The sequence below is a fragment of the Nelusetta ayraudi genome, unplaced genomic scaffold (genome assembly GCF_046127955.1).
Source record: "Nelusetta ayraudi isolate G7.1 ecotype Tasmania unplaced genomic scaffold, CSIRO-AGI_Nayr_v1 ptg000017l, whole genome shotgun sequence".
NCBI lineage: Eukaryota > Metazoa > Chordata > Actinopteri > Tetraodontiformes > Monacanthidae > Nelusetta > Nelusetta ayraudi.
This window is the reverse complement of record NW_027466067.1, coordinates 9,126,401-9,147,426: the sequence shown is the minus strand read 5'-3', so window position 1 is coordinate 9,147,426 and position 21,026 is coordinate 9,126,401. Positions and strand designations below refer to the sequence as shown.

At 48.4% G+C, this 21,026-nt stretch overlaps 1 protein-coding gene across 1 annotated transcript in view; it reads right to left on the bottom strand.

Annotated features, from left to right (window-relative positions):
- LOC142887546 (zinc finger E-box-binding homeobox 2) overlaps positions 1 to 21,026 on the bottom strand; it is a 34,455-nt gene that overhangs the window by 7,849 nt on the left and 5,580 nt on the right. The window contains exon 2 of the mRNA XM_076025271.1: positions 2,529 to 2,837. Coding sequence (XP_075881386.1) covers positions 2,529 to 2,837 — 309 coding nt within the window. The remainder of the gene's footprint in view (positions 1 to 2,528; positions 2,838 to 21,026) is intronic.

Here is a 21,026-nt window from a genome sequence, read left to right as displayed (position 1 = left end):
TGCGTCTACAGCCTGCCAACGACCTAGAAATCAAAAAAATCTGTCCTTTATTTCCTTTCCGAGCTTCACTTTTCAGAAAGTGTCCATCGTACTGTATCAATTTGTGATGTCACAAAGGGAACCGACGTGTGTGAACCTCAGAACTCCTCCAACGTTTGCTGTTTGCTGTTTGCTCCATTTTTTTCCCCCCACCCATTTCAAAAGTATCAGTTCTTCCGAGAAACTTCAAACGTTAAAAATGAATATTGCAGGAAGTTGTTTTTGTGAAGATTTTTCTGAGAATTTGTCTTTTCAGAGAATCTGTGAAACTTCGATCCCCTGGAGACCATGATGAATACTAATCATCTGAAAAAAGGATGTAGAATGAGGACCTTATTGTTCAGCTGTAATATGTATTTTTTTTTTTTTTTTTTTAATTTAATTTATTGAACTGAATACACGTCTTGTGCTGAGAAGGGAGCATTCTGCAGCGCGGAACGGAAACTGGCTCGAGGACCGCGACGCAAAAAAAAAAAACACAACACAACACGACAAAAACACAACACATCCTAAATCCAGCGTGGAAATAAACGCAAACATTTATTCAAGCTTTCATTAAGAAGCCGCTCGGCATTTTTCTCCTCTAAACCGCAGCTGCATTTGCATTTAAATATTAGGAATCCAATTACTTAACGATGCTTCACTCTTGGGATTCTTTGCGAAATTTACATACATTTGTTTATACATTTCATAAATGTGCAAGCGTGAGTCTCCCTCTCTCTCTCTCTCTCTCTCTCTCTCTCTCTCTCCCTCTCTCTCTCTCCCCCTCTCTCTCTCTCTCTCTCTATCTGTCTGGGCCACTGACTCAATGCGACGGAACAAAATTGTTTACTCTGAAGGCAGACAAATAAAACAACATATTCACGGTTGCCGGCCTCGGCCAGATGTCGAAGCTATATTTTGGGAATTTCTTTTTTTAATTTCGCGCAGCTCCTCCGAGCGAGGGCCAAGAGACAAAAGCCATGAGAAAAAGGGAGACGAACGGCGCCTCTTATCATGAATCAAGCCAGTCGGCTCGCAGCGACTCTGAGAGCAAGATCTTTTTTTTTTTTTTTTTTTTTTTCAAATGTTTGCAGATGTTGGCATATTTTTAGCTGTTTTTTTCATGTGGCGACGGTGGAAGAGCCTGGCGGTCGCGAGTTGTAAAAACTGGGCTCTGCCTCCGCCGGGCCGGGGCCAAATCACACGAGGCGAGGGAGCTAAGTGATTGTTAGTAGGCAAGCGTGAGCCTTTGATCTCGCCTAAATAAAAGGGAAAGCCTCCTCGCGTCGCGCGACGCTGATTTCAGTACCGTAACGTCACCTCTTTGATGCATGGAAATATTGTGACATTGTGTGGGATGAGTTCTTTTGTCATGCTTTCAGAAGGGCCGCGCTTTCAAAGAGAGGAGCGAGCGAGAGAGAGAGAGAGGGGGGGGGGGGGGGGGGGCTCGCAGGGAAGGCACGGTTTCACGAGCGGCTGATGCGAAGGTGTATCTTGCGGGGAGGGGGGGGCGTTGTGAGACTGGGGGGGCTGCTGTTGCATCAGACCCCAAAAAAACCCCACAGCAAAAAAGCACACACACACACACACACACACACACACACACACACACACACACACATAATGTAAACTTGTTCGTGTGTACAGTCATGGCGGAGGACACCAGAGATGGGGATGCAACAGAGTACAAATGCTTTGTTGCTGTAGCGTGCTGATGACTGACCCACTGTACTGTACTTGACTTGCTTCGGTTTTTCAGGTATCTGTACAAATATCGATACTTTCCACGTCGCTCACGATGGAAAAACACGCCGGTTGCTTTTGTGTCTTAAAGCGTTTACAAGATGCGAATTGCGTCGACAGTAATTTGATGTTTGTTGTTTGTTGCTTGACAGCGGAGCTATTTGAACGATGCTGTTTGTGGAGTTAAATATAAAAAGTGGGTGATATCTCAGCTTCACTCGGGTCAGTGCAGCCCAGACTTTTGTGTCACTTTTTCATTTTGGCAAAATCATCAACCAGTGTAGTATTGTAGTGTCTATTTACTGAAGTACAGTAAAGTTAAGTAAAGAACCTGTACTTGTTGAATTAGTACTTTTACTTTGTACTTTTTTACTTTTAACAGAACATATTTATATATATATATATATATATGTATATATATATATGTATATATATATATATATATATATATATGTATATATATATTTATCTATATCTATGTATATATCTATATCCATATATATATATATATATATGTATATATATATATATATATATATATATATATATATATATATATATATATATATATTTATCTATATCTATATCTATATCTATGTATATATATATATATATACATATATGTATGTATTTGTATATATGTATGTATTTGTATACATACATACATATACATATACATATTTTTACCATAAGTACAGAATGTGAATACTTTTACCACATCTGGTATGTATGGATATTTTCATTCTTTTCACTTCAGGACTCACAGAACATCCTCAGTGCTTCCTGTTCTCCGTCCCCGTCTGCGATGGATGCGGCGGCGGCGGCGGCTGCAGCGGCGGCGGCGTCGTCCTCCTCCTCGGCGGCCTCGGCCTCGGCCTCCACCTGCCCCCAGTAGGTCCTGCTGCCGGGGCTGAGGCTGTGCGGCTGTGAGGAGCGAGAGGGGCTGCCGGGCTCCTCGGTGCCCTCGCTGGGGGTCAGGCTCGTCTTGTCCACGCCCTCCTGGAGCTCCAGGCCCCACAGGCCCACCTCATCCTCCCCCTCGGACCCCAGCGAACTCACCTGGGCGGCATCCACTGCGGAGGAGAGGACCAGGTGAGGGGAGAGAAGCTGACTGACAGGCGGACGAGCCGTTCGGAATGGTGACATTTTGAATGATACGGTTACATGCGCCGCGTGATTTAAAATTCATTTTGACTGGAATGTCCCTTTAAGTTTCATATGGAGTTTTTTTGAAAATAATCATACAAAATTACTACGATTAAAAAAAAGAAGAAGAAGAAAAAACTGTGACATTTCAAAGGGATCTATTGGCATGAAATTAAAAAATAAAAAAATAAAAAAATCAACATTTACTAAAAGACTTTCAGAAATGAACACAAACTGGCCCACTTGTTATGCCGAGGCCACCGCGTATCCACAGTAGCCCAGAAAGTGGATCTGCTTGGGATTTAAACATTTCACCATGATGTCACGTACGAAAGATGCGAGATCATCGTGGATTAGCGTTAGCATTGTTTGCAACATGCTCTGCGTCCAAGAGACGCTGCTGAGTCTCACACGCTGAGTCTCTGAATCCAAGAAAGTGTGCGTGAAATGTCTTTTTTTCTTACATGAAGATGTTTCCCCACCTGTTGTTTGGAGAACAATGCAAAGACACAACTTGGCTATTATATTTTTCCACTTATTTGTACTGGCCTTCGTTGGTGTGTGTGTGTGTGTGTGTGTGTGTGTGTGTGTGTGTGAGAATGAGAGCGAGAGAGAGAGAGAGAGCAGTGAAGCTGCTGAACCATGCGAAGCTCTACAATGTGTTTCATATCACGGGACATTTTTATGGCTTTGGTGGATTGTGATCAATACAAGCAGGCTCAGCGTGAAAGGTTCACATTTGCGCGAATGGAGCCTGAGAACCGTACGTGTAAAACGTTTCGTGCGGGCGCGCGCGTGTGTGCGTGTCAGTGTTTTTTCTTTTTTTTTCTTTTTCCCGTGTGCCGCCCTTCTGATGGGGAAATATCCAGCATTAATAGTAAATTCGAATCAGCGTCGGTGTGATTTCCAAAGACGTGGCTTTAATCCGAGCGCGCCGCGAGTGAAATGTGGGTTTCATTTGAAACCCCGGCGATAAATCAAAATAAATCAAATTAAAGTATGCATAGCTAACTAAGGCCACGGCTGCACATTAGGTTTCCCCGACGATTGTGAGGACAGTAAATCACGTTGCGTGTTTAAAAAAAAAAAAAAAAAGAAAGGGGGGGGGGGGGTTGGTGGAGTCTGAAGCGAAACCGCTCAGCCGCCGCGCATTGTGCTCTGAAGCTGGCGGAATCTGACTTCTATCTCCGAATCGATCACTCTTTGGCCCGTCGGGCCGTGTGCGTGTCGCGATGCGGCTGAGCCTGTGGTGCCGCAGCGAGACGAAGAAGAAGGGGGGCGGGGGGGGAAAGTCAAGAAAAAAACAAATAACACATTGCAGTAGTGCGGCCTGCCGGTGCCCAGACTGCAGCGGCAACCCGAGAGGCGCATTACTTTTTCCCATGACAAAGACAATACGAGAATCACAAACACATGCCAAGGATTTCATCTGCACTCTCTTATTTCCAAGAGCGCCCGCTGAAGCGCTCTGAGCTCCCGAAGGCGCTGATTGGCCGTAGCCAATCACGGGCTGAGCTGACGGGATGAGCTCCACGGAAAGGCGAAACGGAGACCGCGGCGGCCGAGTCGGTCGCGGAGGGGAGGGGTCGCGGCGCGGCCCGCCACTCTATTTTTTTTATTTTCCGAGGAAACTGCGGAGTTCTGCTCGGCGTCCGATGAAGGTCTCGCATCAACGCGGTCATGCTTCCAATTAGCGGCGAAACATAATAAAAAATATAAAAATTCCTCCCTCATCCTTGGGAGTCTTCTCCCGAGAAGCGAGCGAAAACGAGGCCTCGCACCTCATTAAGCGAAACCGGTTGAAAGCGAGAAAAAGTTTTTCGCGCTCGGCTGTCAGGAAAAAAAACAACTTCTGGCTCACGCTTGATTTTAATGTGTTTTTTTTTTAAATGTCATTTTCATTTAAAGCTCTTCCAAGCGGTGCCCTCGACGCTCGGTGGGGGCGGGCAACACCGACGTGATGTTTCGCTCTTAGGGGGAAGGAAAAAAACACAAATAGCTAAACTAACGACTAAGCTTATCGCGTTTAAGCTGTATTAGCACCGTGTTACTGGAAGAGCACAAAGGGACCACAGGGCGCCGCGCGGGGAGAGCCCCCGCCGCCGCGGCGATGCGGCTCAGAGCCGAGCTGGGTGTAATAATAATAACTCCTTCTGAGCGTATCGACACCTCCACCTACGTACCTATCTGTATGAATCAGCTTCTGCACCCTCCGTCCCTCCACCGCCCGCAAAAATGCAAAAACCCCGATTCGGAGAGTCGGCGGCGCCGGGCGGCCCTGCTGACACACGGAGGGCCGGGCCGGGCGGGCCGGGCGGGCGGGGCAGGCAGGGCGGGAGGGGGTTTTTACGTCGGCCATCAAATTATGCCTCCCTGCAGCAGACAGACGCGAAGCTGCATGACGTAATCGAGGTCGACCTATCAGCCCTGTAGGAGTTACTGCTGCCCGGCTACAAAAGAGGCACCAAAAAAATAAAAAAAAAGAATCAAAAATCTGTTCTGGATCAAGTCGAAATTTGATCAAATTTGGAGCTCGCGAGCGACACGGAGCCTTTAATGTGCTGTCATTAAAGCGGCACCGGCCCCGGAATGGCTTTCATTACCGGGGCCCCCGTTGATTTATTTATTTGGAAGGCGTCCCCGTCCTTCACGTAGGTCTTCTTTCGCTGGAGCCGAGGAGAGAAATCCTGAGACGGCGCTGGGAGGCCGGCGGCGGGCGGCGGGAGGAACCGACGGTTTCACCCGAGTAAAAGTGTGAAATAAGACGGCAGCAGCAGCAGCAGCAGCAGCGGTAGCGGCAGCAGCGGCGGCAGCGGCCGTCCCTGCTGTTGCTGCTGCTGCTGCTGCTGCTGCTGCTGCTGCTGCTGCTGCTGCTGCTGCTGTGCATGCACTGTATTTAGCGTGCGTGGGACGAACGTGACTCATATCGTATCACTCATATCGAAGCGCCGAGCGCTAACTCGACCGTGCTGCATCAGTCTCCAAGGTGCAGATGCCGACCTCAGCCGACCGTCCCCTGTCGCTTTGACCGGCGGTTTTCACAGTGGGGGGGCCGCGGACCGCTCGGGGGCCGCAGGAAATTGGAGAGAAGATAAGAACAAATAATGCAAATAAATAAATAATACAATCTTTTTTTTTATTATTATTTTTGTTAGAAAAGATGATCTAGTTATTGTTTAATCGTTGTTATGAGATTTAATCTCTATATAATCTATATCTATGTGCTATATGTATAGGATTTCATTTGATTGCCAGCCCGGTCAAAAACATTGTTCATGGCGTTTTCTCCACAAACCGGTCCAGATAGAACAAAGAGACTGAAGCAACAGACAAGACAGCCCAGCTGTGGAAAACACTGCTGAAAAAAAAAAACCCTGAGAATTGGCCAGCTAAGGTAAGAAAATATGAAGCAGCAAACGTTGAGAAAAACAAAACATGGCCACGATCAGCAACATGTTGTTAGCTGATAGTCTCCTTATTCTAAACAAATGGAGCAATAATTGAACAACAAATCAAAGCAAGAGCAAATGTTCCAAAAGTTGATGTTTCTTTCTGCCTGCTGCTTTACGACGGGGGTCCCCAGCCAGGAGCTGACGCTGTCCGTGGGGGCTGCTGACGCTGTCCGTGGGGGGCCAATGGAGCGGACGGAGTTCTTGGGAACCCCTGCGTTCGACGGCGACAATGTGCGAGTGTGTGCAGCGTCGCCTTGGAACCGACCCCGCATCTCGGCAGCCCATCCCATCCCAGGCTTCACAACCCCCCAACCCCCTCCCGCCCCCCCGCCCCCTCCCCCGCCCTTCTTCCCGCCGCCTCCTCCCTTTAAGTATTATTTTGCATTGTCTTTCCAAGGCACCCCTGGCAGAAAACGGGCGGCCCGACGCGTCCCCGCGGGCTTGCACGTGCGCGTGTGCGCGAAAACAAAATTCTTTCCGCGCCGCCGCATTACAATGCAAAAGCCACATGAAAGCCGGCGCGAGTTCCAGTGGATAAACAAAGAGAAATCCATCAATCATCGTCCACCGCCGCGTCGTCCCTCCGCTCCCTGCCCCCCCCCGACGCCGCCGCCGAGTCCCGCAGGGCACCGAGCGGTACGATAACCCCGCTCGGCTCGCAGTTTATTTTACGACGCGCACATGCGATCTGTGTACCGACTCAGTAATTTTGTGGCTCGACGGCAAACACGCGGCAATTACCCAGAAATTACCTTGTTTGTTTCTATGGTTTTAAATGGAAACAAACAAGGTAAGGCTCAATTTGCCACTCACACAGCGTGGTTCTCCGCCGTTCGGCTGATTGAGTTACAGACGCGCGGCGACGTAACGTCGTCGCGACGAAGCTCTGACGGATTCTTTTGCGTAGGGACGGGGAGTTTTTCACATCGGGCCCTGGACGGTGCACTTGCGTCGCCAAGATCACATTTTCCACTGCCGAGAGACTCATCTCGAAAAACTTCACAAACCTCGCAATTAAATGCACGACGAGCCAAAAACGTCAGAGAGCAAATTTCTCAGGGTTATCCGGCTGCAATTCAAAGCATCTTCACTTTTCTGTATCAATTTTTTTTCATTTTCTTCTTTCGCCACTTGACTAAGTTTGCAACAGGAACCCAGAAGAAGAAAAAAAACAGCCCCCCGTGCGCTCATCACAAAATATCTGCAGCGAGACGATCACTGCGAGAGGAAACGACCGCCAGATTACAGCCATACCGATCGCCACATGTTCCTGATAAAGGCTGCTAAGAATAAAACAACCTCACCACACCTTTTTTTTTGTTAAGAAGGAAGAAATCTTGAAAAGCAAATCTCCTTCCACTCCACTTAAAGCTGCAGTTGCACTGGCTTTTTTTTTTTTTTTTCCCTCCCCTTTCCAGAAGAGCACCCGCTAAGTTTGCTAGTCCTGAGCTCGACAAAACAAACCACACGGGGGTCGCGGTGCCCGCGCGGGCGCGAAGCAAGAAGCAGGACAGAGCGTCGTGAGTTTGTTTTTTTTCTTTTTTTTTTTTTTTACAGTACCTAGGAGAGAGGAGTCTCAGGGACGAGGAGAGTTCTTGTTTTTCTGCGCACCGCAGTCATGTTGACATCCACACGCACGCACGCACGTCTCTGAGAAATTAACCGTGCCTTTTCGAAAAGAAAAAAAAAAAAAAAACACAACACACACACAGAAAAACACCCTTGTCACTGTGGCAGCTGGCCTGCTGCCGTGTGCTGTGTGACATTCTCACGATGAGTCAGAGGTGCTGCCGCGAGCAGGAGCTGACACCTCCCACCTTGATCTCCATCACGGCTCTCTCTCTCGCTCTCTCTCTCTCTCTCTCTCTCTCTCTCTCTCTCTCTCTCTCTCGGCCGACCGCCGTCCCACCTGACGTCACTCAGCATCGTCGTCGACCCCGCGGTTTCACCCACCGGCTTTTATCGCCTAATGACGCCGTCGCTAGCGGGCACTCGGCGACGACTTCTCTCTCTTTTTTTTCATCCACTACCCGGTTTCTCGTCGTCCAAGCGCTTCGCAGATTGAATCATGCGCGCTGACAGCCGGTCGCGACGCGGGACGGGGCCAAACGACGTGCTAGCCAATAAGAATAAACACCGATGCGTTTGTTTTGCTGCTTTTCCGGCGGCCTGGAGGTGGCGGGAAAACATTCCTGGCTAATGGCGGCGCAGATTCGCTACGGTGCGGAAAAAAAACACATTTTGATTTCGCAGTCAGTAAATTAAAGTCATCTCATTAAAGGTCCATTTAGCTTGATTTATGACTTTCATGTTGGTAGAAGCGGAACATACCGCCCATAAATACATAATACACAATAAAAGTATACACACGCAGTACAATGAAAGTGATTTGGCTTACCTACCCTTCGGTTCTCGTATTTTTGCTCCCAGCTAGCTGCTAGCTTGTGCGCCACCACTCTTTGAGGAAGATGCCAGGCTCCCTCAAAGATGTTACCCACTGGACCTTTAAAGTCTGCTAGCGACTGAAGGTAAATAAGGCTGAAGATTCGGCATCGTGAAAACGCTGACTGTCATCGTGAGAGTGGGGAGGCTGCGCAACGCTAAAACTCGTGTTATTGCAGTGCAGTGCAACATGGGATTTTTTTTTTTTAAGCGTTCGCAGCTCAAAAGGCCTGTGGTGTGTGTGCGTGTGTGTGTGTGTGTGAGTGTGAGTGTGCGCCTGTGACGGAAAGTAGGTGGCAACAGCCGGGGCGATTGTGCAGCGACACCTGTGAGATTGAAAAAAAATAAATAATGAAAGAAACTAGCACATGGAGGATCAAAGTCGAGACTTGAACGAAAAAGAGAAAGCAAGAGGTGGTGGCAGAGAGCGACAAACGGGCGGCGGCGGAGGACCCGAGGCCGAGATGAGAAGACGATTCAGAAAAAAAACAACAAATTGGACAAAACGCCGATGAGTAAGAACAGAAAACAGAAAACAGAAAACAAAAAAACAACACAACACAGAGGGAAATTCCCCCAGTGCATGCTCGCATTCGAACACACACACACACACACACACACGCAGAGTGTGAGCGCATCCAAATGCAGGACAACAGACGACACACAACTTTGTGTTGCGCGCACAAAAGTGGGAACGAGAGCGGCCCACTGCGCGGGGACCACAACAAGATCAGAGAGCAAAGAAATGAAACGCAATGACTCTGCGTCTTTGTGTGTGTGTGTGTGTGTGTGTGTGTGTGTGTGTGTGTGTGTGTGTGTGTGTGTGTCTTAGCGGCCATGCGTGTGCGTGTGTGTGTGTGTGTGTGTGTGTCTTAGCGGCCATGCGTGTGCGTGTGTGTGTCTGTGTGTGTGTGTCTTAGCGGCCATGCGTGTGCGTGCGTGTGTGTGTGTGTGTGCGTGTGTGCGTGTGAGAAAAAGACAGAGACACTCCACGGATTGTGAGGGCTGGAGGAGCTTCTCCCTCCAGACGTCCCTCTCATTAGGAGACAACACCCCGTCAGATCATCCCAAGTGTCACCGCAGAATGTGCAGCAGACGGGCGACATGTGCGCTCCGGAGCGACGGGGGGAGGGGACGGGAAGCGCAAAAAAAAAAAAAACAAAAAAAAAAAGCACGGCAAAGCACAAACACTGAGCTAACGCGAACAAAAAATTCTCCCTCGTCGATCCGAGAGATTTGTGTCGACCGGGAACAAACCTGCCGCTGAGGCTCTCCTTCTTCTTCTTCCTCTTCTTGTTTTCTTTCTTTTCTTTTCTGTTCCTTCTTTCTTGGTTTTGCTTTCAGATCTGCTCAATTAAAGGCCCATGTGACGTCCCATGTGATGTCAACCTTCGGGGCATCTTGCTAACAACGAAAGCTAGCGGGCTCGGCTCGGCTCGGCTCGGCTCGGCTTGGCTCGCTTAGAGCCGCTCAGATTCGTCGCGTGTTGCGTTTTGAGTGCAACCCGTGCAGGCGGCGGCACTTTCGAGAATCACATACACACACGTGCGGACACACTTGAAGAGATCAGCTGGAAAACAAAACCTCGATCGACAGCCCTAATCAGCGGCTGTGATCTCTCCTTGCTCTTGCTCTTGCTGTTGTGTTTCTCTTGGCGCCTGCCCTTTAATCTGTAATCTATGAACCTGCCGCAGAAAACAGTTGAGGCACCTCGGCGGAAACCTGCCGCCCTCCGACCTCAAAAAGAGAGATGAGACGACAGGAGGGACTGAAACTAATGTGCGTCGACAAACCCCCCCGACGTGTTTCTGTGTTTAACGAGGGACGGACTGAGACGGAGACAGTGTGACGACTCCGTCGCCGTCCTTCTGGTCTTTTCCCCACAACAGCAGACGTCTTTGTCTCCCTACGCTTGAATCCTTGAATCACACTGCCCCCACCCCCCACCCCCCCCACCGCCCCACCGCCGCCAGCCAAACAAATTTAGCCGTTACAAATTTCCTGACATTTGCTCCTCCTCGCGTGCCGCCGGAGGGAGCTGGACGTCTGTGCTTTTGCGTCCGTTGTGCCAACTGTGTTTAAAGTGGGAGATGGGAGTCGATACGGACAGGAAACGAGTCCAAAAAAACAAAATAAAAGCCCGGTGAAGGTGCGCGGGGGCATCAGGGCAACAGGCAGCAGCAGAGTGAGGAAACTGCAGTGTGTTGAGTCGAGGTAGGGCAAGGAAGCGCTCACACACACACACCAACGCAGACCACACCAACGCAACCACACAAAGGGTCTGTGCTCCTCAACCCTCCCCCCGTCACCCCGACACCCCCAGTATAATCCCACCCTGGCGCTGTATTCTTAGACTGCGGTGGCATCCGCGACGTACGTCTGCAACCTAAAACGCTTTTAGCGCGACGCCAAAAAAACCCTCAAAATGAATGGCCTAGCGTTTCTCGCAGGTAGAACTCGAGGAGGCAATCATCCGCCAACCGACCGACCGACCGACCGACCGACCGACCGACACCCGCCGCCACACGGCTGGCTTATCATTTGTTGCGTAATTACACCATGGATCTCCTGCCCCGGACGGCGCTGCCGCCGCTTTTTTTTTTTTTAATTTATTTATTTATTTTTTTTCTGGCAGTTGACCCAGAATGAACCATAAGGCGGGTGAAGAAGAAAAAAAGAAGAAGAAGAAAAAGTGAGTAAGTCGGTCTCATTGTCCGCGCCGTGCCTTGTCATGAAGGGCTAAAAACGGCAAAGGAAGGAAGTGGAAAATGACAGAGGATTTAGCATTTAGCTTCTTTGCTTATATATATATATATATAAATATACATAAAGCCGTGCAGGGTGTAAAACTCTACAGCTTAAGTGCTGAGTGCAGAATTAAGCTGCAAGTTGCCTGCTGCTCCTCTGATTAGAAGGGGGGCCACAGCAACCCGGGTGTCATAAAGTAGCACCTGAGTTGAAAGCACTTCTTCTTCTTCAATAAAAAAAAAAAAAAAAAAATGTGTGAAGAGGGCCGGCATGCTGCCATCTTTCTTTTCTTTTTCTTTCTCTCTCTTTTTTTTTTTTGTTGCTGCTCAGAAGTGACACAAGGTGAGCGGAGAGGTGTGCAGAGAAGCGTTTGCGGTCGCCAGTGTTCTTCTTTGGGAGGTTTCCTGCCACCGCCTGCGTGTTCGCCACTGTTCACCTGTCATGCCGACCACCGCGGTGACATGTTGTTCGGAAACAAGCAGCGAAGTCGGTGCTAAAAAAAAAAAAAGAGAGAGAGAGAGAGAAAAAAAAAACCTCAGACACCGGCCTTGGCTTTGCGCTTGCTGTGCGCCGTCCGCAGAGCTCTTTTTTTTTTTTTTTTTTTTTTTTTCTTCAGAAGTGAACTGGAAGCCGTCGCTGATGATGTTCGGGGGGAGGGGAAAGAAAAGAATAAAAGGCAGAACTGCTCAGGTGGAGGACGATTGTTTGGTGAAAATGCGACGCCCCACTGCCTCGCGCATAATCTATCGCCTCCTTTTCTCGCTTCCTCATTACACAACTCTAAATAACTCCCCCGCACACCCCGCCGCACGCTGCAAATTTCTACTAATCTGGCAAATATAGCTCTGGACGAGCCGCTGTCTTCATTCTGGACTTCCCTGTTATGTCATGTCGAACTGTGACATTTGAGTCACTCGATACCTTTAGTGATTCACGAGCTGGCTTCAGGGCGTCGCACACACGCGGCAAGTGAAGCTTTGCCGTGTGTGTGTGTGTGTGTGTGTGTGTGTGTGTGTGTGTGTGTGTGTGTGTGATTTAAAGGGACAGTTCTCCTAAAAAGTGTCAGAAAAGGCCGGTCAAGGGTTGTTTGTTTTTTTCCTCTTAATGTCAAGCCTCCCAGAAACACATCATTACACCGTGTCCCAAGCCAAAGCCTTCACACCACCCACCGAGCTGAGAGGTCTCGACCGCAAAAGGCTTCAGCTCTGAAAAAACAACAACAGCAAAAAAAAAAAAAAAAGGTTTCGTTTCAAGTTCCCGATGGCTTCTCGCCGTCTTGGGACGACGCGTCGCCGTTCGACGCGGCCAGATGTGCTCCGCCGATAGGGAACTTGTGCGACCGAGTTCTGCTTCGCGACGGCTGGCACGCCGCCCATTTGCATTAGCGCTTCCTTTAAGTCACCCTCTCTTGGCGTGCAGGTTCTGAACCTTACGCTGGGCAACGGTCACGCGGGGACCCGGCGGGCAGGCTCGCCGCACTGTGAATCTAAAGCCTGAAACTGCTCTTCATTAGGCTCCTGTCATTGCAAAGACTCTCACACCACTCTATAAATACCCCCATCTCCCCTCCGCCCCCCCTCCCCCCACCTCCGAAATTTGTTTTCCCTCTTTTTTCTTTTTTTTTTTCCCCCCTCGACACATGAAAATGCTCAGGGAGCGGTTCCAGCTCTCTGATGTGGCTCCGCTTTTTGTACGTTGGCGCAAGAAACCACACAATATAGGCTTCTTCTGAATATTAAACTTTCTCCGACGGAGCGCGGAGGTTCTGAAGGATTTTTCCTTTTTTCCCTTTTTTTTTTTTTAATAGGGCCGCATGCTAAATAAAACTTCTTTTCGAGCTTAACGGCAATACAATGTGGGATCGGGGGTTAGCTCAACCCAAGCGGCAACTTTTTTTTTAGGGACTTACTATGGGAGATTTGTTTTGAGGCTGAAACAAGTATGCCTGGTATCCCCATAAGGTCCGTTAGAGGTGTTTTGCAAGATGTGGTGTTCTTGACAATGTACCGCATTAAAGCCCCGAAATGTCTTCATTGAACCACCCGAAGCTAATTTGAAACACAAGATACAGGAATTCTGAAGAACCCACCATATAAAAGATCAGAGAGGGTCCATCAGTCACGACAGTGGTCTTTTAACAATTGTGACGGCTCTTCCTTCCATTACAGTTATGACTAATAATAATGTTGACCCTTTTTAAAAAAAAAAAAAAAAAAGAAAAGAAAAGAAAAAAGAAAAGAAAAAAGAAAAGAGGAAAAAAACATTGGGGCTGTTCTGGCAGTCATGAAGACATCAATCTGCGTGTGTGAGATTTAGTGGCTCCTGATTCTAAGGAAAGCCCATTTCAAGCATGGTTAATGTTGATCTTTGTTTTCTGAAGTTGATCTTTTATTCTTTTGGATGGGCTGGGATGTCGCTGTAAAACAGTCAAAACACTGAGCAGATCAGTTTTCTCAACTACCGTAGATATAAATTATATTTTTAACAGTGCCTAATAATAATAAAAATGTAAAAAAAAAAAAAAATCATGTTGATGAATAATATTTGATTTGATGTACCACAACCAATTTTCTTTCTTTCTTTTCCCCCTCTATATTTTTTATCCCTGCTTCAAGCCAGTGAATCCCAGTCTAGTGTCACACACCAGGCCTCTCGCGGTCTGAATTTGCCGCGTGAGAACGAGGACGAGACGAGGCAGTCATTTCCTGTTTGCCGAACATACAGATGGGGGCGCCATCCTCTGGCCTGCGTCCACACTGCACCCTGGCGCGCCGCTGAGACAGCCCCAGAGTGACCACATGTGACCTCCGTGCCTCTGCTGAGAGATTGAAGGGATGCCTTTCTAATGTGTCACTCTGCTTTTATCCTCGCCATCTTTCTCTCCCCGGCCGCTCATCACAATCTTCAAACAAACGCCGCGTGTACCTCCCTCGCGTCTCTTTTCCTGCTTTGTTTTCTCAGGCTTTTTTTTTTTCTCTCTCTCTCTCTCTCCCTCTCTCTCTCGACTACACCCCCCCCCCCCCCCCCCCCCCCCGCGCGCTCCCCCTTCCCCGTTCACATAAATAAATACAGACAGAAAGAAAGAGGAACGCAGACTTTCAAACTGCTCTTTCTGCACTCGGGCAGTTTTGATTGGGAAACGCGTGAGTCACACACACACACACACACACACACACACACACACAGCGCGCGCTACTTTACATTTATGGATATAGTTTGACAGTTGCTGCGCGCGCTGGCCCCTGCGTCTGTGTATCGTTCACGTCCCGGCGTGGGAGAGAAAAAATATGTACGTGTTTACTCCAGCAAAACACAAGGGAGACGGCTGAGTGTCAGAGGCCCTGGGAAGTCAATGTACAGTGAGTGTTTGGAGAGAGACAACAGGCAGACAAGAGAGAGAGAGGGGGAAATGAATTTTTTTTTTTTTCTTTAAATGTGCCTGGATGTGTGCTGTGCATGTGAAGGGCCTGGACCAACGCCTTGGAGAGAGAAACTAATTAAAGTCACGGATGAAAATGCAAAGGCAGCACATCCACACATGTCATTACTGACCTGGCCCGCTCTGGTAGGGAGAGTGGCGGCAGGCGGGGAAGAAAAAAAGGGGCGAGGATATAAAGCTCGACCAATGAAATAATGTATGTGTAAAAAAAAAAAAAAAAAAAACGACTCGACAAGAAGAAAGGTTTAAAAAGAAAACTTTGGGAGTTTAAGGGGATCTTTGATGTGTATCAGAAGAGGAAAGCAGCCTCGCGACTTGGACGACAGTAATTTTAAGTCGAAGCAGAAGGCTGGCTGGCTGGCTGGCTGGCTGGCTGGTTGGCTGACTGGCTGGCTGGCTGGCTGGCTGGCTGCGGGCTTTGATGGCGCTGGCTGTTTGAAGTGGTTTTCGGGGGATGGGAGCAGTGTGTGGTGTCAGTGGGACAAGGGAGACGCTCAGGAGGAGGAGGAGGAGGAGGAGGAGGGGCGTGATGATGGCAATCACGTTGAGGAGTTGGAAGAGAAGAGAAGAGAAGAGAAGAGAAGAGAAGAGAAGAGAAGAGAAGAGAAGAGAAGAGAAGAGAAGGTGGACGGAAGAGTGAACCCGAGCGCAGATGAGGCCTAATGAAGTCAACCCTTCAGATCGGGCTTTAATATCAGGCCTGGACACACTCACGGCCGAGCATTATTTCTATCATTCAGATGACGTTACCGCCGCCTTGAACGCGGAAAAGGCTGCCATGTGACCTACTGTCCCGTTCCGTAATTGCCGCTACGCTGGAAATGTGGAGCGCATACTCATAACCACATTTCCCCGAGAGACAAAAATTCCCTGAAAATAGAAAATAGGAATTCGTTCCATGTGACTTCAGGATACGCTGTGTCCTTATAAGTTCATACTGGGGGGAAAAGTGCCTTTTTTTGAAAGAGTGTTGAGAATTTGCAATACCAACAAATTCGAATTTTCATTTTTCTTTTAGATAAAAAGGTTAAAAACAGAGATCATCTAGCAGATAACGGTGTGATGAACAGCAGAGAGGAGAAGTGTTTACTGATAGCACATTTCTGTCGCTTCCTTTCTTGCGCTCGAGCTTCCGGTGGATGGACCCTGTTACTCATCGTACCTGAGCCACCTAAGTTCAACTTTTAGATGCATGAGGCAAGTTTGCCCTGTCAGTGGGAACCGCGATGCTCAAGAAACCTGCTGACAGCCAAATTATTATGCACAATCGATGCGGTAAATGCTTACTTTTGCGAGGTTCTGCCACGGCAGCCGCGCAGGCTGAGCGAGCGCCGGCCCGTCTGCAGTGGTGAAGCATCCGCAGAGGAAAAGTTTTCACTATCTCCGAGGCGTTTGTGTGAGTTTTTTCTTTTTTTTTTTTTTACGTTTTTTTTTTTTTAAGGTTTAAAACGCAAACAAATTCTCACCAACACCAACGGCCGATTCATTTACTATTTCTTTTTGACAGGAAGAAGCAGTCGTCGAAACTGTCGAGTTAAATCAATGGAAACGAGCCTGTCAAAAAGAGATAGTTAATTAATTACCTATCGTCGGCTGTTTGAAGTCATGTGCCACGCACACGAAACGCACGTGCAGCTCGTCAGGCAGATGTCAAGCAGATGCCACGCCAAGAGGTGGCGATATTACCCCTGGCCGTGAGGACACGGTGGCCAATCAGAAGCCCTGAAGAAAAGAGGAAACGCTGCGTTTCACAGGAAATGGTTCATCATCGGCAAAACTGGCCGTCGTGCGTGGAGCGGTTGTCGAGTTGAGCTGAGCGGGGAAGATGGCGGGTGAGTAGCACATGTACATGTGTCTGGGTAGATGCAAACAGGTCGTTTTGAAGGAGACGCTCAACTGGCGTGGCAGTTCAAACCGCCGCACAGGACAACATGACGTCAAACAACATGGATGTGCACAAAAGCACGCAGTCAATCTCAGAGAACCCTGCAGCAGCGACCCCCAACCTTTTTTTTTGCACCACAGCCCGGGTTTAATGTGAGACAGTCCAATGTGTACTCGTTTGGAACTTTATTAGCAGCGTCCTCTTAACACAGCGACAACATAACATGAGTAACATACACCTTCCCCCCCCCCTGCCCCAATACTCCAAAGGCTGCAGGTCTTTTTATGCAGGGTCCCTGAGTGGCGAAGCAGTTTTGAAGGCTTCATTGCCTCTTCTTCTGACGAGATAAAGTTAGCGGCAGGATTCCTGGTATTGTCTGTGAAACGTTGCTTTCTTTTTCGTTCTTTTTTCTTTCCTCACTGGGCCGCTTCCTCTTTCCAAACACGTTTGTTTTCGCTCATGTTGCTAGCTAGCTTGCTGGCCGCTAACCTAGCGGTAACGTATCACGAGGCCGAGACAAGCGCCTTGACATGCGTCGAGAGTTGAGCCATAGATGGATGTAACGGAGAGAATCCGGTAAATTTTTCAAAATAAAATTGTACAGTCTCAGATAATAAATAAAACGGAATAAATTTAACGGAAGTTGATTATTTTTTATGTGCGGCCCACATAAAAAATATAGGGCAGTGGTTGGGGACCACTGCCCTACAGTATACCACCCTAAATTTAGGTTACCCAAAGCGTTTGCATTGTCCTACAAATATGTTTGCTTGCAGACGAAAAAGGCCAAGCCACAAAAAGGAAAACCGACATTTGTAAAAGAGAGAGAGAGAGAGCTGAAGAGAGAGAAAAATTACCCGCGCACATGTGGACAGGGCCAACAAGTAACGGGTGGGGACAAAGTGGAAATGCATAAAAATAGGATGTACGGCGAGAACGGGCGATGGAGGAGGCAGAGAGCTGGAGAGAGAGGGAGAGGTGGGCCCGAAAAAACCAGTCGGCCGTGCTTTCTCCAACATGGAATGTGTTTACTCCCTCCCAGGTATCTGTGTGTGTGTGAGTGTGTGTGTGTGTGTGTGTGAGAGGGAGAGAGAGAGAGAGAGAGAGAGAGAGAGAGAGAGAGAGAGAGAGAGAGAGAGAGAGAGAGAGTCGAGGTCAGACGAAGGTGGTGGTGCCAGGTGATCGCAGGTACAAGGAGATGGAGGGAGTGCAGCGGCTGGCTGATCTCCACCAGGCTGCTCTCGTTGGCCAGCGCAATGCACGTCTGACTTCTTTTCTTTTTTTCTCACCTGGCTGTAAGCAAAATCAAGAGCCTGGTGAGACAGTGCCTGCACCTACAGTACCTCTGATTGATGCCGCTGTGAGAGTAGCCACCGCAGCGTTAACTTCGTGGCAGGCACCTGAAGTTGTAACCGATGACGGATTTCTGCGGTTTTAGTGTCTTGAGCGCAAGTCGACCCGACCCGATGCCCTGCTGTCGAGAGTTAGCGTGTGAGACGTGCAAAACGGGCTGTGAGGACAGCGTTGTGGACTGCTTCCAGGACATTCTAGCCAACTCATTGGTCTTCGTGTTGCCTTAAACGGCAGCATAGTTCCGTGTGTTTACGCATGCTCTATCATGGTAGAACATCTTCTACACCGACTGGATTAATATCACGTGACCATCAGAGGAACATCCCGTAGAAAACATTTAAGTACCGTTTGGCGAGCACTTGCCAAGCAGACCAACCCGACGTCTTTGTTTCGATTTCAGGTCAGTTAGTAAATAGCTTTGCGCTTCCTTTTGGTGAATATGACAACTCACACTTGTCATTGAGCCACAATGTACCATCGTGCTGGACCAAACTCTTGCCAAAGCCATTCAAACTGAAAAAAAACAACAACCATCTTTTCCCACCAAGAGCAGCCTTCAGTGCCATTCTTAGCTTCTTGTAATGTTTAAAGAAATGCCACCCAGATCTTGATGAGAAAAACTTTTTCTCGGCTTCTCTCACGTCTTATATTTTTTTTTATGTTTTTAATGCGTCCTTCACCACCACCCCCCCTCCTCACCCCCTCCCCCCGTTTCCTGCTGTGGTCCCTGATTGGCTGCATTGAGTGATGTGTGATGAAGACCGTCTGAAAGTGCTTGACAGGAGCTTGGCAAAGAGCGCAAAACTGACATCTCAGCCGTTCAAGCAGCCTTTGCTTTAGTCAGAGCATGAGAAATCTTATTTTACATGATTTCAGTCAGGCCAAAGTGTTTACACGTAATTTGAAAGAGCAGCTTCATCCTGCCTGAAAGACTAAATTAACTTTTTTTTACCCCCCTAAACGTCATGTAAACATACTAAGTGTTTTACAATGAGAACATGATTCTGTTTACTGACTCGTAGCCTTTGCCACAGCATGGGTTTGCTACTGCATATAATAAAACTAAAAATAAAGTGGCGGCAACAAATTTATCCATATTGCTGCAAGATGAGCTGCACATCTGGACTCGCATGCAGGAGACAACAGGCGAGCTGTTTTGCCAACCGCCACGAGACATCAGAGGGGGAATGACGCATGCAGATAGCCGTGTGGAAGCGCCTTTGACTTGGGCAAAATTCCCTGGGAACAGGGCAAGGCTGCCGGGATGGAAGGAGGTCAGGTCTGCAGGCAGATCAGCGCTGGGAGCCAGGGATATGAAGGAGGGAGACCACAACCACAGAAATAAACAGTCGCAAAATACTTTTCTCATTTCACTATTTTGTGCCTCCTCGCCCGCTCTCTCTTTCAGCCGCCTCGCTGCTACTTTGAAATCCACCCAAACAGAATTATCTCGACTAGCTTCCCCGAGGACGGCAGGCGGCGGGGCTAAACTGCCGGTGCCGATGGATCTCGTAGAGTACGTCCACCTTTCCGAGCTCTCCACACGGGAGGGTTTTCAGTTGGATCGCAGGACACGTAAGCGACGGCAGCGGCCCGTCACGCAGTGGGGAAGAAGAAGTAGGGGAAAAAAACCGCAGGTCTACTCTGCCGACAGAACGTTCATCCAATCACATTCCACTCTTCTTTTTTTTTTTTTTAGAACAATCCTCCCCTTTTATGAGCTCTTCCCAGTGGGGTGTGTGACATAAAATCTCTCAGATTTGGGATACGATCCATCTGGCCAGCCAGGTTAGGGCGCGCTTGTTACAGACACAATGAGAGAAAATGCACCGTGTTCTTTCAAAAACCCATGAAACCACAGAACCTAAAGGACCCCACGAGAGGGATGCTCGAACATTTCATCAATCATTCTGTAGCTTTTTAGCATCATAGCCCTTAAAGCTTGTTTGAACAAATCAATGTCAGCCTCTGAGATGACGCAGCCGCACCAAACACGCAAACTTGAATAAAGCCGCACTGAGGGTTTTAAAGATTGGAAATCGAGCGACTTCCCCTTCTGCCCCACTCCCAACAGCGGCCTCGGCTGGAAAAAAGAGGTGCAGAGCGGAGGCGAACTAACTGACAGAAAGTTCTTGGACAAAAAAAAGAAAAGAAAAAAAAAGTGATGAACCACGAGTGTCGCTTCGTGACGAGGTGCAAGAAAGCGCTGCAGATGTTGTTGAGTTTGAGTTTGTTCTTTAATTTGTAATTTACTGAAGTTCCCCCACTTGCAGTCGAACTGTTTAACGAGCTTTTAATTGAGTTTCCTGATAGACATTGGCAATCCGCGGCGGCTCGGAGTGGCGCTTTGCCTCTCAGCCCGGCTTCCCTCCAAGCCTCCTTTTCTTTCTGCCACCCATCTGGGCCTTGTAATACATGACAGCTGAAGCGGGGTCTCCAAATTTAATTTGAGGTGTTATAAAAGAGCACATATCTATAAATTGCGCGCAGAGAACCGGCTTTTGCGGATGACTTCCAAGCCCTTTCTTCTGTCAGACATGTGCAGGATATCAAACGCGTGGTACCCAAGGCAGCGGCCAGCGCAAAAGGAAGTGCCGCAAATAGACTTAATGGTGAGAAGTCTTGCCAGCGCAATGACAAAGGGCGCAAAAAATAACGCGGCACATGGAAAAGTTGAGAATAGAAAGAGGTTCATTCGAAACTAAACTAACTAAACTAAACCAAATCAATCTACGGCGCGCGGCGTAGAAAGCGCTCGCAAGAGACAGAAACACCTTTGATACGAAAATAGGGATGC